The sequence below is a fragment of the Eurosta solidaginis genome, chromosome 5 (assembly GCF_040869045.1).
Source record: "Eurosta solidaginis isolate ZX-2024a chromosome 5, ASM4086904v1, whole genome shotgun sequence".
In the NCBI taxonomy this organism is placed as follows: Eukaryota; Metazoa; Arthropoda; class Insecta; order Diptera; family Tephritidae; genus Eurosta; species Eurosta solidaginis.
The window spans coordinates 237,507,392-237,526,971 of NC_090323.1; the positions used below are offsets into that span (position 1 = coordinate 237,507,392).

The 19,580-nt window shown below is 37.0% G+C and overlaps 1 protein-coding gene across 1 annotated transcript in view; it reads left to right on the plus strand.

Moving 5' to 3' along the window:
* The window catches only part of path (pathetic), a 118,079-nt gene that overhangs the window by 58,292 nt on the left and 40,207 nt on the right, over positions 1-19,580 (plus strand). Inside the window, exons 2-3 of the mRNA XM_067789009.1 lie at positions 13,925-14,006; positions 15,730-15,794. Of these exons, the coding sequence (XP_067645110.1) occupies positions 13,992-14,006; positions 15,730-15,794 (80 nt within the window). The 5' untranslated portion in view covers positions 13,925-13,991. The remainder of the gene's footprint in view (positions 1-13,924; positions 14,007-15,729; positions 15,795-19,580) is intronic.

Consider the following 19,580-nt stretch of genomic DNA (forward strand, 5'->3'; position numbering starts at 1 on the left):
CGATTCTAAACGCACCTGAATTTTTCGCGCATCATATTCTCGAATACTGGTCTGATGTATCGACATCCTGTACTTATTGGCACCATCGCTTCTGCATTAAAGTATGTGTGTATATTTGTTTGCGATGTTTTTTAGTTCATCGGGCTATCGATAATCTTTCTTGCATTCCTATCCAGAAGCCATACTGGCCTTATGACAATTATTTATGTATATATATCCATATAGTAAATCATATTTTCATATTTTGGGAGGAGGTAACACTGCACAATATTGAACGTACTGGGTTGCAAATTTCCTGAAAAAAATCTTACATTTGCCCTGCAAAGCTAGCTACTTAAAATAAAAGTTAGGCCACCCATTTCTGAAATTAAGTGCTTTTTCGGCAAGAAGTGTGATTGTGTGAGTCGCAAATCAACTGCCCAAGGCTTATTCGGCTATCGAGTTGGTTTGTTGTTTTTGTTGTTGTTGTTGTTGTAGCGATAAGGTTGCCCCCGAAGGCTTTGGGGAGTGTTACCGATGTGATGGTCCTTTGCCGGATACAGATCCGGTACGCTCCGGTACCAAAGCACCACTAAGGTGATAGCCCGACCATCTCGGGAACGATTTATGTGGCCACATTAAACCTTCAGGTCATTCCCTCCCTCCCCACCATCAAGTTCCATGAGGAGCTTGGGGTCGTCAGAGCCTCGTCTGTTAGTGAAACAGGATTCGCCGCGGATAGGTGAGGTTGACAATTGGGTTTGGAGAAGCTATATATTGCGCTGGCAACCTGAAGGGTTGCGCTACACAGCCTCTTCAATCTGGTATTTTAGTCGCCTCTTACGACAGGCATACCTACCGCGAGTATATTCTGATCCCCTAACCCGCTGGGGGAGTTGGTTGGTCGTGTGTGTTGTTGATTTCACCATAGGAACGCCTTACACTTTTTAGGTGAGGTTAGATTTAGCTGGCAGTCCCAGTTAGTATGCCCATCATAAGCCTTGAGTTTCATTATATACCACTCCTATCTCGACAATACTCTAAAAGTCGCAACATTAGATAATACTCAAAACAAAGTTTTGCCAAATTTATCGATACCATATGTTAGCATGGAATGCCCCAAATATATCTATTTACTAAGAAAAGGAAGCAATGCAGTCACGTGAGTTCGTCGCGGTGTGGGAAATGACACCGTTGCGTTTTAAATCATTTGCATTTATTTTTCCAATAGCGTTGAATAACAAATTTGTATACTTACGTCATACTAAACAATACCAAGCACGGACTTTAACATTTCGAAGCGTTACACTTACGGCGGCAAATGGTTGAAATGTTGATATTTTGATGGAGTGGAAATTTTAGGCGTGCAAACAGGTATTCTATGAAAACAGAAATTTTGCATCTTCCAATGCCTTCCTCATATGCGACAAAGCAATTTTTATGCCTTTCATGAAAATTAAAAAATATATTAAGTTCGGCACGAATCTCAAAATTGTAAGTCCTTAAAGGAAAGGAGATAGTCAGACCAATAAGTTAACCTGAATGATCAGAAGGACATCCTGTGTTGATTTAGCCATGCGCGTCTGTCTGTCTATTTAAACGCAAACTAGACCCGCAATTTTTGAGATATCTTGATGAAATTTGGTGAGCAGGTATATTTTGGTGTCGGATTAGACAATTGTCGGAACCGACCGGATCACATCACTATAGCATATATCCTTCATACAACCGATTGTTCGGGGAAGAGATTCATCGCCATAGCTATGTCATGTAGACAACAAGAAACGTGAAATCTTAGTGAGTGATGGTAGCGTACTCCGCCTACCACACTGACGGTCCTGGCTTCAACTCCCGGGCAAAGTAACAACAAAAATTTAGGTCGCTCCTCGAAAGTTATTTGGCATGCACTTAGAGTGTATTTCTCCAATGAAAAGTTTTTCAGTAAAAATTCAATTAATATGCCGTTCGGAGTTGGCATAAAACATGTACGTCCCGTCCTGCCAATTCGTAGTGAAAATAAAAAGGAGCACGACGCGAATTGGAAGAGAAGCTTGCCCTAAATCTCCTCAGAGATACATCGCGCCAAGTATTTATTTTTCTTTATTTATCGAAAACGTAACTTAGGTTTAGTTGTTGGAGTTCAAGTACGTACGTTCGTAAAAGAAGTGAAAGTGCAAGAAAGAGAGAAATCCATGGCACTCGCCCACTTCTAGATTAGATTAGGTTGAATTGGCTGGTCCATGAGGACCTCACATAGACTGAATGAGTCCGTAGTGTTACCAGAAGTTTGTTTAACGACCAGACTGAAAATCCCTATCAAAAACCAGTACCTATGTTATAAAATAACTCCGTCCTCTTGGCAAATACTAGAAGCTTTCTAGAATTTATGCCACTTCCTGCTTCTAGATCTGGCAGCCGTATCACTCCTTATAGCTGGAGCCTTAACTTTCATCCGCTATCACTATAAGCGCCGACTACTAACATCCGTATAGTTTTTCCCTTCTCAGTTAGTTCCCAGCGGGGCATGGACAATTATCTTTAATAATATTAAATGTGAGCTGAAATATTTAGGGTGGTGGCCTTAACAAAGCCGATTATGCAGATATGACGAATTACATAAGACTATTGCTCAGCTCCATTTATAACAAGTAAGGAAGGTTAAGTTCGGGTGTAACCGAACATTACATACTCAGTTGAGAGCTATGGTGGCAACATAAGGGAAAATAACCATGTAGGAAAATGAACCGAGGGTAACCCTGGAATGTGTTTGTATGGCATGTGTATCAAATGAAAGGTATTAAAGAGTATTTTAAGAGGGAGTGGGCCATGGTTCTATAGGTGGACGCCATTTAGGGATATCGCCATAAAGGTGGATCAGGGTTGACTCTAGAATTTGTTTGTATGATATGGGTATCAAATGAAAGGTGTTAATGAGTATTTTAAAAGGGAGTGGGCCTTAGTTCTATAGGTGGACGCCTTTTCGGAATATCGTTATAAAAGTGGACCAGGGTTGACTCTAGAATGCTTTTGTACAATATGGGTATCAAATGAAAGGTGTTAATGACTATTTTAAGAGGGCGTGGGCCTTAGTTCTATAGGTGGACGCCTTTTCGAGATATCGCCATAAAGGTGGGCCAGGGGTGACTCTAGAATTTGTTTGTGCTCTATGGGTATCAAATGAAAGGTGTTAATGAGTATTTTAAAAGGGAGTGGGCCTAAGTTCTATAGGTGGACGCCTTTTCGGAATATCGTTATAAAAGTGGACCAGGGTTGACTCTAGAATGCGTTTGTACAACATGGGTATCAAATGAAAGGTGTTAATGAGTATTTTAAAAGGGCGTGGGCCTTAGTTCTATAGGTGGACGCTTTTTCGAGATATCGCCATAAAGGTGGACCAGGGGTGACTCTAGAATTCGTTTGTACGATATGGGTATCAAATTAAAGGTATTAGTGAGGGTTTAAAAGGGAGTGGCCCTTAGTTTTATATGTGAAGGCGTTTTGCAGATATCGACCAAAATGTGGACCAGGGTGATCCAGAGCTTCATCTGTCGGGTACCGCTAATTTATTTATATATGTAATACCACGAACAGTATTCCTTCCAAGATTCCAAGGGCTTTTGATTTCGCCCTGTAAAACTTTTTCATTTTCTTCTACTTAACATGGTAGGTGTCACACCCATTTTAACAAGTTTTTTTCTAAAGTTATATTTTGCGTCGATAGACCAATACAATTACCATGTTTCACCCCTTTTTTCGTATTTGGTATATAATTATGGCATTTTTTTCATTTTCCGTAATTCTCGATATCGAAAAAGTGGGCGTGGTCATAGTCGGATTTCGGCCATTTTTTACACCAATACAAAGTGAGCTCAGATAAGTACGTGAACTGAGTTTAGTAAAGATATATCGATTTTTGCTCAAGTTATCGTGTTAAAGGCCGAGCGGAAGGACAGACGGTCGACTGTGTATAAAAACTGGGCGCCCCTTCAACTGATTTCGCCCTTTTTCACAGAAAACAGTTATCGTCCTAGAATCTAAGCCTCTAGCAAATTTCACAAGGATTGGTAAATTTTTATTCGACTTATGGAATTAAAAGTATCCTAGACAAACTAAATGAAAAAGGGCGGAGCCACGCCCGTTTTGAAATTTTCTTTTATTTTTGTATTTTGTTGCACCATATCATTACTGGAGTTGAATGTTGGCATAATTTACTTATATACTGTAAAGATATTAACTTTTCTTTTAAAATTTGAATTAAAAAAAAATTTTTTTTTAAAAAGTGGGCGTGGTCGGTCTCCGATTTTGCTAATTTTTAGTAAGCAGACATATAGTAATAAGAGTAACGTTCCTGCCAAATTTCATCATGATATCTTCAACGACTGCCAAATAACAGCTTGCAAAACTTCTAAATTACCTTCTTTTAAAAGTGGGCGGTGCCACGCCCATTGTCCAAAGTTTTACCTTTTTTATATTCTGCGTCATAAGTTCAACTAACTTACCAATTTTCATCGCTTAATCCGTATTTGGTAATGAATTATCGCACTTTTTCGAAATTTTCGATATCGAAAAAGTGGGCGTTGTTATTGTCCGATATCGTTAATTTTAAATAGCGATCTGAGATGAGTGCCCAGCAACCTACATACCAAATTTCATCAAGATACCTCAAAATTTACTCAAGTTACCGTGTTAACGGACAGAGGGACGGACGGACATGGCTCAATCGAATTTTTTTTCGATCCTGATGATTTTGATATATGGAAGTCTATATCTATCTCGATTCCTTTATACCTGTACACCAACCGTTATCCAATCAAAGTTAATATACTCTGTGAGCTCTGCTCAACTGAGTATAAAAAGAGTTAACCGAAGGCAGTGCCGTCTTTACTTGTTATATTTTACAAAGTGTTGCTGATAAGAAGAGGTATAAGTAATTCGAGCATTCTGCTAGGTAGGTATTGGATTGGGCCGCTCGGAGGTGTTTACAACTTCGAATTTTAAGATTTTTGAGTTAGCTCTGTATTGCCTAGGTGTGCCATATAATTTCTATCGAGAAAGGTTCTTATTCAAAACGGGCGAATCGGTCAGTAATTATAACCCTGTATAACAGAAATTTTGCAATAATTTTCAAAAACAATTTATTTTAGAACATTTAAAAATGTGAAGCGAAAAAACGGGATCACTAACAAGTATGCCAAAAGTTGGGAAAATCCGCCGATCCATCAGGAGTTAGGAAAAAGTTGAAACTTTTCAGGAAAATCAAAATTGCTATAACTTCGCAAAAAAAATTAAAATTCGGAAAAATCAACTTTGTTTTTTTTGTTATTTATGTTAGGCAAAAATGTTATAAACCGAAAAAAACATTCCAATTTCTGATACACTTCAGAAAATTTAACCCTATTAAGTCAGCTTCCTATTAGCTTTTGAGACTAGCACACGTTTACCTCTGAGAACTAAACTTTTAGCTTCGCTTTGCGCTTCACAAACTCTATAAAGTAAAACAGTTCATAAGCAATGCATTGAACTTATCGGTCAAAGTCAAGGTCTGGGCAAAGTTCTATTTCAATAGAGCCTTAGTTTGAGGTAATGATAAGAGTAATTGCATATGTACGTTTGAGGTCCAACGGAAGTTCAATATAATATGTATCATCTATGGTTTTTTTTTTGGTGCAGTAGCAGCCTAGGTTTAGATTTATGAATTTGTGTGTATATAAATAATTAAGTGCTACTTTTTTCATCGGTTATTCACAAAGGACACTATACGGAGATGTTTTTTATTTCGCACTTAGCACGGTCATTCTGGCCCCACATGCCCTCTTCATTCATATTGTCCGAAATGAAGCCGCATAAGCAATAGTCATAGCACTTTGTCGATAGCTATAAATATGAGCCAAATCACGTTGGAATTAATTAATAACAAATAATATAAATTTCTATCAGAATTGATGTTTTAATTTGTTATCTTTGCATTGCATTAAGCATGCGTAAATGATATTGATTGAAAATATTCCGCCTCTTATCTCTTGTTTTGTTATTGACCTCTCCAACTAAATAGAATCACAAGTTAATCTCTATTCCATATATATCTATGTATGTATACACTATATGCATATTGTACTAGCACAAGTGCATAGTTCGTAGAGAGTAGAGATAAGAAAGGTAATAAAATGTTACTTATAAACTATCAATGTAAAAGTGCTATTATACTTTGTACCACATACATACATATATAAAAAATATATTCATATGATCGCTTGAAAATATAGTACATACATATCAGGAAGCTGTTATTCTCTGCTCTGAAAGGAATACGTCTATGATAGATAGACCTGAAATTAATATCAACAAATTTTTAGAAATGCGTAAGGCAACTAAGGCCATGCATACCTGATCAGATACATAAATATATGGTTATAAGGAACTGGATGTCGTTATCAACCAAATTTCTTATTTTTGGCCAATGCTGTTCTTTTTTTAATACGGAAGATACAGACCAATGAGAAATTGCTACCGAAAGTTAATGCAAATCATTTCAACAAGGTATGCAGGATATAAGTGGGCGTTGAAAAAAAACAATTTTCAAAATAGTTTAATATATATTTTGGGTTAATGTATAAGATTGGCCTTTTAAAATTTTAGCATGGTATTTTTATAACTTTACAAGATATCAGAGTGGTTATTGTTGTTGTTGTTGTACCGATAGGGACACTCCCCGAAGGCCCTGAGCAGTGTTATCGATGATGAAGGTCCTTTGCCGGATGCAGATCCGGTACGTTTCGGTAAAAAGCACCATTTAGCTACTACCACGACCATTTGGGGAACGATTTAGTATGACCACATGAAACCTTCTAGGCCATAACGCCCATAACCCCCATAAGGAACTTGGGGTTACCAGAGCCTCGGCAGTTAAAGAAAGGATTCACTGCGGGTAGTCGAGGTCGACAATTTGGTTGGAGAAGCTATATTTTGCGCTGGCAATCTCTTGAAAGGGTTGCGCTACACAACCCCTTGAATCAATTTGGTATTTTATTCCCCTCTTACGACAGGCATACCTGCAACGCGGATATTCTAAGCCCCCTAACCCGCTAGGGGTAACAGAGCGGTTATTCTCGGAGTTTTGTGGTTTTCGCTGGAACAGTTCAACTTTAAATAAGGAATGTGCACACCGAATTTTGCATAAATCAATTTATAGGAAATATTTGATATATAAAAAGTCAGTGTGGTTATATACCGATTATGTCTACTTTTAGTATAAGCCTTACTCCTTGTCAGAAGAAGTAGTATGTAAAATTTCACCAAAGAAACGGTAGGGGCTACCGATTGAAATGTATATAGCCAAAGACGAATGCGACATACATACCGACGGACGGTCGAGTTCGATCTGGTTAATGCAACAAATTTAACTATTACTTGTTCATCTTAATGTCCTGCATTCGCATCTGTTCTACAAATCACAACTATCTCTTCAAATACGGAAAAAATCCAAACTCGATATATCTCCTTATTGGAAACGGGGGCATGAGAAAAAAGAGAAAAGATAACAGAAGAAACAGAAGTTGGAGAGAAGTCGAAAAAGTAAAGCGAAAAAGAGGAAGGTGGAGAGTAAAAGTAAGAATAATGGTAATGGTTTGAGATAAAATAGTGTCACGCCTATTAAAATGCATCCCTACAATTCCAACACTGACAACACGACTCTACCGGCGTCACTAGTAAACGAATATCTCCGAAGAGCCGTTCAGACGAGTACGAGCGGTGCGGTTTATTATAAAATATCGAATATTAATTTATAACTTTGTATTCACAATACATTTTCTACAATGTAGAAACACGAATAACGAACATCCTGATACGTAAGTAATATATCGTGTATATACATGTGTGTCGACATTCGGTATATATACGACAATAGTAAGATCTCTTAAGCGAATTCCAAGGAAACCGGCAGTTTAGCAGAGTTTTTTGAGTTCGGTCAACGGAATAGTTTCTACGCCAAAAGCAATTTTGAAAAATTATTTCAGCACTTTAATACTGTCCAATTCTCTATAGAAATGTTCCCACACAATTTGTATGGAAATTTGAACAGTGCAATAGAATTCTTATAATTTATTTTTGGAAGCATAATCCAAACTAAACATTTGAGCTGGCTCTTAGGAAAACAATTTTTTTTACACTTTACATAAGGGATATATATTGGCATACTACGGCTTTTTCTAGATAGGTAAGAATTTGAAGCACATAACATAATCTAGCTCTAAATACAGACAAGTCCTTAACATCTTCCCAATTAGGTTCTTTTTCTGCTATACATTGTGATTAACCACTAATTATCCTGCGGGCGGGAGTTGAAAATACTCGTGCTGGACCTTCTGTGTCATGTGGAAATTTATCTTATTGTAGTGCTTTCGAGGTAGAAATCTTATTCTCCGTAAAAGTGGCTCTGCGTGAAGCAGTGATACCATTATACATATATTCAGTACAAATATCTATTATTTGCTTTATGATATACAAAGTTAAATACTCTCAACTTTATATGGATCGTTGTAATACATAGGTACTTTGCTCTGAGTTCCATTTACGCTGTAAATATTAGCGACGTGGGCTCTCTAGCGAAATATCACACCCAACTACGCCGCAAATAATTGTTTACACAAATGAAAACAATACAATCAATGAACAATTTTTCAATATAATAGAGGTTCAATTGTAATTTAATTTAATTTTATTAATTTGTGCCAAAAGGGCATTTTCTCATCGTAAGGTGGTGGTTCCAATAGCAAACCGGCAATTTAAATAATATTACATCGTTCATGCAATTAAATCAAAGTGCGCGCTTTTGTGTCGTCATTTATCAATGCGATCAACTAAAAAAAAAACATTGTTCAGAAAACGGGAAAGACTGAGCCAATTTTTTTTTATTATTTATAAAGTATTTTCTCGGTAAGTTGTGTAGCTATTAGGGGGACTACTAACGCATATACATTTATAAGATGTAAAAATATATCCGTTTACACACATTGTTATATGCACGCACTCAGTCATTTTCTTGATAAAATTAATTGTCGACCAGCTGTATTATTGTCAAAAAAATTGTTGTTATTACCCAATAAACACTGAAAAAAAATCTCAAATATTTGAGAAAAAATTGATTCTCAGTTTGATATTCAACATTATTTATCATTTGAAACAAAATATTTTCTCGACTTTTTCTCAAACGTCGATTTTCAACTTGAGAATAAATTGAGACATACTTGAAAATTTTTTTCTCTCAAATGTTTGAGAAAACATTAATACTCAGTTTGATATTCAACATTATTTATCATTTGAAACAAAATATTTTCTCGACTTTTTCTCAAACGTTGTTCTTCAACTTGAGAATGGTTTGAGATATACTTGCATTTCGGTCCATTCTGGTTGATAACCATCGATATCATGGAATATTTTCGTTAATAATAATGTGAATACTTTTTGCGCCAATGTGTCTAAATATTAAGCGTTCATGAAACCAAAAAATAAAATAAAACATAGTACAACATGCTTATTTTACATCAATGCTATCGATACTGTCGTCGATAGCGCCGTTGATAATTCGTCGATCTCTAATTTGCATACTTTAGCTGGAAATGTAAACAGGCGATTTTATTGGATATAAAGTGAAAAAATAAGGAAGTATTTATACATTTTAATAAAAGAGTGAATTCCATTTCGTTCCGCTTTATTCTCGTTTGAGAAAAAGTTGAGAATTCAAAAATTCTCAATTTGAAAAAAAAAAGAAAAATTCCATTTTAAAAATGTGCCTTTTAGCTTGAGAATGCTATCAACGGTTATTTGAAATGCATTTGAAAACTAACGTTTGAAATGTGAGAAATGGACTGATTCTCAAATGTATCTCAACCTGAGAATTGACAAATATGTTTATTGGGTATATTCCTGTAATTGACTTGCTTGGTGTTGGAGATTTCTGATGAAATTGACGGCTGTTATGTCTACAAGGTTTTATTTCTTTGAGTTTTCTCGTTTACACAATGAAATGTGCACGTAAGCTTATATAAATTATGTAAATAATTTTTCATACAAAATAGGGAATTTATAAGGATTAATGAGTACCCCTACTATTGAATTGATTATACCGACTGGTAGGTAAGGAACAAGAAATCCGGTAACATGAGTAAATTTTAAGGCCCAGTTTTTCAGTACAAGTTCAACTCAGCTTGTCAGTTAAACTACGCTTAAAATTATTCTGCAGTTTTTCACTAAAGTTTAAGCTGAGCTTAAGCGGCCGATCTCGCAGGGTTAAACTCTAGTTAACCTATCAGTTATTTGCATTCGTTCAAAATGGCGTCGAATATACCCAACAAGCATTTATTTGGGCTTGAGTTACATTAGAGCTAATGTTGATAACTAGGCATACTTCTAAAACTTAAGAGTTGTTTCAAAACAATGGCTCAACTCGAGAATCATATCGTACTCAGCAAAAGAAGGAATTTTTTTAAAGCAAAAAATGCTACATATTACTTAAGTTGAAACAATTTTATTTCCAAAATGTGGTCCTTTAACTGGACTCAAATGTAAGATTTCATACTAAAGTATTTTCACGAAAATAAAATAAAATATATATGTTTTATTTTTGATTAATTACGCTTCATTACTGCTATCAACCAGGTGTTTGATTTCACAATAAATAGCTGTTGGCTTTGGTGGTAACTCCTTGGAGATTTTTTTTTTAACTTCCCTTCAACTCGATATCCAATGAAAGATGTGAACGGAAGGAACGTGTTGAATATTAATTTGAGAACTGTACATTTCTCAAAATCTCTCATAGTTTCATAATGATAATAACGTTGAAGATCAACTCGAGAACTCTAAATTTTACAAAATTTCTCAAAGGTTGGATAGTGATTGGAGAATGAAATTGGATATCAACTCAAGAACTATCTGGTTTAAGAATAATTAAATAATAATGTTTGATATCCCCTCCGAAAGTAGATATATATTTCGCTGGAGAATTTTTTTTCCATGTTTGTTGGGTAAACGAAATCCAGCTGTTCCCGGATCTACAAATTATTTAGATAATAAAAAAACCAATTTTGTCGCACAAAAAAGCATACCCCAAAAGCGGCCCTAAACTGTGACTGAAAACCTGCTCAGTAGTTTAACTGAAGTTTAAATTTGACTAGAGTTTAAGCAAACTTAGTTTTAGCTTAGCTTAACCGGGTCTAACTTCGAAATTTTTGAGATAACTGCAAATGATTTATGATTTATCTTACGGATAAAATAATTTCTTGTGAATAAAAATACCGGGTGGATAAGCTATAGCCCTCTAGTTTATAAAAAATAAAAAAATGTATTTTTTATGAGTCAACGGTCAAAACTTGACACTGCCTTTATTGTGATTTTGTATAATTTCATAGCTTCTTTAAATTGCGTAAAACGATGGAGCTTGCTTGATGTTCATAATATTATTTGCAAAAAGGAGCCAACCCCAAGATAGATTTTCTTTTAAAATATTTTTTTTTCAAAAATGTTTAAAGGGCAGATAGAGTTAAATTTTAAATACCCTAATATTATTATATTATGTTTTACACAACATAAACATACATATGTATATATAATAGGGCAAATAAAATACTAAAATTATTCAAGGGGTTTCCGGCGCAATTTATAGCTTTTCCAACCTAATTGTTAACCTAACCTACCCGTGGTGAATCCTGTATTTTTAACAGCCGAGGCCCTGGCGACCCCATAATTCTCATGGATCTAGATGTTGGGAGGGCTTTATGGCTTAGAAGGTTTCATTTGGTTATACTAAATAGTTTCCAAAATGGTCGGGCCAGTACCTTAATGGTGCTTGTTATTTTGTTTTATTTTTATTTATGTCGAGCTGTGGATTGATTCGAACTCAGATCAAAGTCAGCATTATTTTTCAAGGTCCTTTTCAAAAGCAAGTGATTTAGAGCGAATAGTATCCTAAAACATTAACACAATTTTTTTTTTTAATTTTATTCCAACTCTTTCTAAATATCGGCCACGGTATGTATTATGTGTTCCAAATATGAGCCAAATCGGACCACAAATACGATTTTTGTGAATATCTCGATCCATGCGCCACCTAGCGACAATTTTTTTGCATAGGTCGATTTCTATTCTTGTATGTATTATGTGTTCCAAATATGAGCCAAATCGGACCACAAATCAAAAAAGATCAAAAAAGTTAGTACTGATTTTATGCTATTTTCAAAATTTAAATCGAATTTTCTCAAAAACGGCTCGGTAGAAAAAGCTTAAATTTTGGATTCTGACTTAATTTGGTCCATAAAATAAGAATCCGCGAGAAAATCGGTTGTGCTTTGACCCTTCAATTAAACTTGCTTCAGGCACACCGTGTGGCTTAAATAAAGCTTTTAAATTTAAAGTGATTTTATTCTTCCCATCAAAATTTGAAACATTGTCAGCCGAAAAAATGCTGTTGCATGGTGTCAATTATGTACGCTGCACGTACCGGGTATATTGGAATATAAATTTGTTAGAATATTAACACATTCATCAACTCATTCAACGGAGATTCGGTTTGGTGCGCACGAGTTTATTACACCTCATTAATTATTTCAATACACACAAATGAACAGCAGAGTGTGCTTAATTGATTTCTGAAACTTTTTATAATGGTATGTAGCAACCCTGGTAAATTGAGCCTGCCTTTCATCCGAAGGCCAAGATTAAAATCTTGAATAAAGAGTATATGGAATCTTCACTTCACTTCAGCCTACAATATCCAGGTATAAAATGCATTAAGAGGACGGGCTTATACATATACTCCGATATCCCAGCGCTTATGACACGTAACTCCCTGAATGCATAGTGATCCAGTCATGGCGCATCACCGATTAACATCAATTAAAAGGTCCACCTGTAACAAGTACAAGAAAACTACCGTAGAGTATTGCTACTGTTCGGAGAGCGAAATCTGGGCCTACTACAATGAAAAAGAAAACTGTTAGCCCGTAAAGTAAATTTAGGATATAAATCTTCAGTATCCCTACCATAATAACAGAACACTGAACCAACAAGTGCAATGCAGAGGGATACCCGTCATTGAAAGGTGTAGGCGTTGCGGCTTTGAAGGCTGGAAAGAAATGGCCTATCACTTGCTGAGCGTGGCAAAGATCTCAAGCAAGTTTGTGTTGCCTAACCTGAATGAATTTCCAGAATGCTCCTGAAACTATTTCAGATATTTTCTAGGTTTAAAAAGTTTATCAGAACAACACAATCAATGAACAGCAACAAATTAATTGGTTTGATTGGGCCCGGCTTTTATGACTGAGAGGATCAACAGTTAACCAAAAATCCACGGTGCCAATGCATAGCACAACACATTCTGCAGCAAATTTTGAAAACTTCACTAGCTGTTTTTCATCAAAAGCTTTTTAATAACTTGTAATAATGTACCTCTGACCCCAAATGGCATCTGTTAAGGCATATGAATTTGCTGAGAAGCAAGAGCCTACCGCCGAGGGGCGACCACGTTTTAGAAAAAAATTTTAAAATATGCTCGGAACAATCAGTCAGTATTCAAATAATTCGGGGTTAAATGGTAAAACACCAATTTTTGGATTTTAGAGCTCAGCTCTATAAATTATAGTCCATATTTAGAAAACCACGCGACAACAGACGCAATCTCAATCCTCAAGATTTTCTAGGTTCAAAACATAATGTGTTGTTTCTGTTTGTTTAAGGGGAACTACACTTGTGGGAAATTTTATGGAATACTGGTGGTGTGAAGAGAATGTTGTTTTCAAATTTTCCATGTTCTCTTTCAGAGCAGTGTCTATATGCATTATAGCGTTCCGATATTGGCGATATGGATTTCTTATAATAGCTTGATATCAATCTTATAAAAATTATATAAAAGCCCATTCAGTTAATATCAATTTTCAAATTATTTTCATTACAGAATCAGGCACAAGTATTGCGACAGTGCATTGGAAGTTGAAAGCTTTGAAAACTAAAACACCAGCAAAATGGTGAACATAGCGGTAAGTTTCATACTTCGTAATTATTATAAATTCTTTGATGTGGTTCGCAGCACATCTTGATCTTATCAAGTACAGATCCGAGCCCAATTATTATTGCGTAACCACTCTGTACTCTTACTCTGTATCGCGATGCGAAAGACATTTCCTTTCTATTTGAAAAAACAAAAAAGGAAATAATTTGACAGATTTCGAAACGCATTTTCTCTGTTGTTTTGTTAACAGTGCTTCGCCCCATTTAATGGCTGCAAACACTCACAAATTTTCATTAAAGCCCCCAAACGGGAATCCAAACAAACTAACAGTTTCGATAGGGGTGGACCATAGGGAGGTTGGTGTTAGATGCGTAGGTTCCGCATTACAATTGAAAAAATGGTTGATGCCATGTGGGGACACATCGCATGCAGGACATACATTACGTATGTCGGGGTTGATTCTGGACAAGTAAGAGTTTAACCTGTTCCAGTATCCAGAACGAAGGTGGGCCAAGGTGACTCGTGTCTCCTTTGGTAGTGTGCTTTCTTCTTCTGCAAGAGTAAAGTATTGTATTTGATACTGGGGCTCACCGAGCGCATCCTGGCAAAAGCGATTTGGTTTAGGGCCTTCTCATGCGTCTGGATCAAATGGCTGTGTTGGCAGGTACCAGATCTCATTCCCTTAACCCTCTTGGAGGCGAGGCTAGATCAAGCAGTTTTTTTTCTAGGGAGTCGTGGTTTGTGACAATCAAGCACAAACTGTATGTTCAGCATTTCCTTGTGTTCTTTAATGTTAAGCTCTTTGGCCTCACTATGTAGGTGAAATTCAGGGGTCATAAGGAGACATCCCGTCGAAGTTCTAAGTGCAGCATTTTGGCAGGCCTGTAGCCTTTTCCAGTATGCGTTTTTAAGACCAGGCGACTGTGAAGCGTAGGACATGAGCGGCCGGCCAACTGCTTTGTACGTGGTTAGCAATGTTTCTTTATCTTTTCCCCAGTTGCTGCTGGCAAGCGACTTGAGGATTTTCTTGCGGCTTTGTACTTTAGATACAATTTCGTTGGCATGAAGGTCAGAGTATTATCCAACATTATCCCTAAGGTCTTTGGGTGGCTGACAGTCGGTAGCGTGAGACCGTCGATGTGAACGTCAAATATTTATGTCATCTGTTCCTTTCACGTCGTAACCAAAGTGCCCGTGGATTTGGTCGGTGATAATGCCAGGCCGCTTGAGGCTAGGTTAGGTTAGAGTGGCCGCCGGTGCGAGCACCAGTGCACTTAGGTCCAAAAGGTCCCATTGTAATACCACGTGGATCTCTCCCCTACTCAAACCAACAGGTCGATTCAGCAAATGTCAGGAATTTCTTAGGTTCCAACTAAGCCAGATCACAAAGATCGTCAAAGAAGGGAGATCCCAGCGATTCCTTCCTCTTGCGCCAAAGCGCAGGACAGTCGCACAGAAAATGCTTGACTGTTTCTATCTCCTCTTCGTCTTTGCAGCTCCTGCAGTAGTCATTATAAGGAGCACCCAACCGTTTTGCATGCTTCCCGATTGCTATGTGGCCAGTTATAAGTCCAACCACTTGAGGCTAAGAAACTAGAAAGCCTGGGGAGATAGCTGTTTATACTAGTAACTAGTTCGTCTATTGCCTTACTCTCGCATCGCGATACAGAGCAAGGCACTGGCGTCAAACACCGGCTTAGTTAACTGCATGGTTTTTTTTTCAAATAATTATATTTTTTATTTATTTATAGGATAGCGGCGGCAAACATGCTCCACAAGAAATGGAACAATTCCTGCCTGGCGACGGCGCCACAAAGTGAGTACAAACAATTATTAATTTCATTAGAAACATCTAAAACTTTTAAATTGGGCATGAATATCTCTATTTGTAGCAATTTGTCAAAAATTCACATTCATTTTTTAAACTTTACTTTCGGCGTTGATTTATTTAAATTTCTAGCTTTTATATTCGCATTTCCTTCTTTAATTTGCTTTACATGCAGCTTTTGCGGCGCTGCAGAGCTTTGTTAATTGGGTTTGTCTCATGAATCCGATCGGCTTTTAAATGCAAAGTCAGCAATTTTAATTGGTGTTGCGACACTGAATTGTGAGGCCAACGAACATATGTTCATATGTGTCTATGTATGTAGTACTCGTATGTATGTATGTATGGTCAATCACAAAAGGTTTTTGTTACAATTTAATCGACGGTAAGCACGCGATCGTCTGACATACAGACAATTCATGAATAAATAAAATATGTGATACTTAGATGGTCACATACGATTCAAATTTTCAATTAGAGTATACGATTTTGATAATGCTTAAGGTATTTGTATGTACATTAGGGTGTCCTTTACTTTCTTCGTTTCTTTTTTCTTGTTGCGGGTTTTTAAATCTTTACTTTTCATACATCGCAGAGTACGCACAGCTAGGATGACATTCAGATATATTGGTGTAATTTTAAAGCTTGGGCAGGTTATGAGTAGGGATGCTACCTCGGCCATAAGAACTACTAGCAATGAGTGGGATTATTCGTCAAGAATGGCGAAAGAAATGTTGCGACTAAGCCAAATGACTATAAAACTAGCGAAGTTGTTCATATCTTTAAACTAGCCGCCCCTAGTAGCTGTAGCATCTTAAAGATATGAACAACTTGGCTAGTTTTATATTCATAGCAGAGTTAAAAATGAACTAAGCTTAGTCCTGGAATAGTTTTGCCGTTTGCAAAGGGGACAGAGTTATTTTTATTTGCACATAAGTCCTAGTTCCTAATTGTGTCGTTCGGTTTTATCGTCAAACAACTTCTGGTAACGTTATTTTGCTAACACTTTTTGACCGGCCAGTTTAAACTAACCTAAACTTAGTTAAAAGACGTTGAACAAAAAAATCAGTTTCATAAAGATTGTTCCTCTCTTAGACATTCGAAACTAAGCGAGGTTTCAGAAAAGGCGCCTATCACACGCGAGATATCTTTAACCTGATGTGAGATAACATAATTCGAACAGTACAACAAAATCGCAGTGCAATATGTTGTGTCTGCTCCGGTTTGGGCTAAGCTGCAAAAAGTGAGTCTTGCGGTGAACGAGGACAAGATGCTTGCACGACTAGCAAGCATCCCACTCTATAAGTATCTCATCGCATCTGTCTTAATATTTATGTAGCTCGAGTCATCGTTGTCGGCCCAAAAAACATTCATATCGTTACCTAAATTTTGGGCATTAGAGTATTTGAGCATTCGCACTTAGTTGAGCTAAGCAGATGTTTTGATCTCTTTTGATACTCCCTATTGATGATTGAGGGTAGTTTGATGGCAGTCTATTGCTTACTATAGGGAAGATTCTAGGTTCATATTCCGGGACAAGTAATATCAAACTTAAAAATACTTAACAATTATTTTTTTAAACGGATCTACCCGTCTGCCGTGCTTCGGCAAACCGCCAGAGTATTTTTTTTTTGCTGTGAAAGCTTTTTAGCTAAAAGTATTTGTTTAACGTAACATCCTTCAAAGTCGGGATAGAAACTCTATGAAATTTTAAGATACAAACTAAGTAAGCGAAGTAAAAAACTCCAAGTTATAGAAGAATCTCTGACCTAAAACTCGATTATTATTTAGACCAAAGAAGTTAAGTCATACCTTCTCCCGATAGACCTCTATGGTAAACTCTTAGCAAGTTGTACGGCAGTTAGACTTAATGCAGTATTTAACTGCAGCGATTGTTCTGAGGGTTATCCCCAAAAGCTCCATAAAGTCTTCATTCGATCATCAGAGGGAAACGAATGGTTGGATATCCTAGAGTTTACGGCCGTCTACAGGGATGACTCCAAACTGAATGGCAATAAACAGTGGTACCTACTCAGAAAATATTCTAGAATCATTAGGTGTAAAGCTGCCGAGCTTTAAGTGAGCTTTTAAAGTGTCATTCAGCCGGCGTTAATACCCTTAAAGGAAGCCGTTCAATAGCTACTATCAAAGAATCAAGCATTTGTTGCAATTTAAACTGACAGTCAACCAGCCCTGGAGGCAGTCTGAAACAATTTACCGAAGCTAGTAACAGATCACAATGGTGTACTTGGGCACTATGCTAACAGAACATAATCATCTTGGTGAAATTAGTCCTCTTCCATCTGCATGCACATATGGGCTCGTGTCACTTTTCGCCAAGAAAGCCAATGTCAAATGTACATTGGAATTTACATATGAGGTATCCAGACAAATTTCGCTCCATATAAATGAGAACAGAATTAGTTTCAATATAAATCTTAATCGTCTCTACCAAGGCCTTTAGATTGGAATATTAACGGGGCGATGGAATTCCCATCAAATTATGTCGAACCTGTAGGGACAAAGGGAAAATTGACAGTTTTGAGCACTTACTTCGCATGTGCCTTGCTCTGGTCAGTAGACCTATAGAATATCTAAGTAGGTACTTCATCGACTGTTCCGCGAAGCTGAGCTTTGCTCAAGTCGAAATTATTTTGAGCCACATAAGACGATCGAATTGGATAAATTTCCTCTGACCAAAGCGGAAGGGCTATAGCTGATCCGGTAGTATCACAATAGGCCAGCCGGCGTAAGTGCGCCCCTTTTCGTAGGTGTGGGGAAACAATTTTAACTTAGTTTAACTAAAACTTAAGTATTGAACGACGACCTGGGTTCCCTTCTTAAACGGTTTTATTTGGCTTGACTTGACAGGCTGGCTGGTTGGCTGGTTGGCTGGCTGGCTGGCACGAATTTTGTAATTGAAATTTAAGTAACTTCCCGATAAGCTACAAGCTTGAAACTTGAAATATGCTTCAGAACCAGATGACAACGCAATAATAAGAAAAAACTCCGATAGGTGGCGCAAGGATCGAAATATTTTAGAAAATCGCATTTGTGGTCAGATTTTTTTTCATATTTGGAACACATATAAATACGTACATTAAGAGAAAGCGACCTAAGAAAAAAATCTTCAGGTGGCGCAAGGATCGAGATATTAAAAAAATCGTATTTGTGGTCCGATTTGGTCCATATTTGGAACACATAATACATACGTGAATAGAAAGCGACCTATGATGTCCGATTTGGCTCATAGTTGGAACAAATATCACATATAGTCCGGTAGAAATGACATCAAAATATTTCGGAGTTCGAGGAGGGACAAGCATACGTGGCGCAGAGTCGAGGAAAGTCTTTGGAAGGATTATGTATTGAGGACGTAGATGTTGTCAGGAAAGAGTCCGTGTAATAATGAGTCACTAAATGAACTAAATAGAATGAGAAATAATAGGCAATTAAATAAAGACTAAAAACTTGAAAATAAAATAATACAAAAAAAAAAAAAAATGTTTAAGTTAAATGGTTTTATTGAGAACAATACTTACATGAAGTAATAATAATACTAAAAGCTAGAAAATAATTAGGTAGGTCCTAGGTACTAGTCATCACACTCCTCATCAATCTTCGGGGCAGCTTGAGCGCCGACCATATGGCCATAGTAGTATAGCGTCCTCAGTCACAAGACGAACAGACTACATGATTCCCTACCTGCACTTTGAGGGAGATCTTAAGGCCACAATAGAGGTGGACGGTTGGCGCAAGGGTGAGCAAATGGCGGAC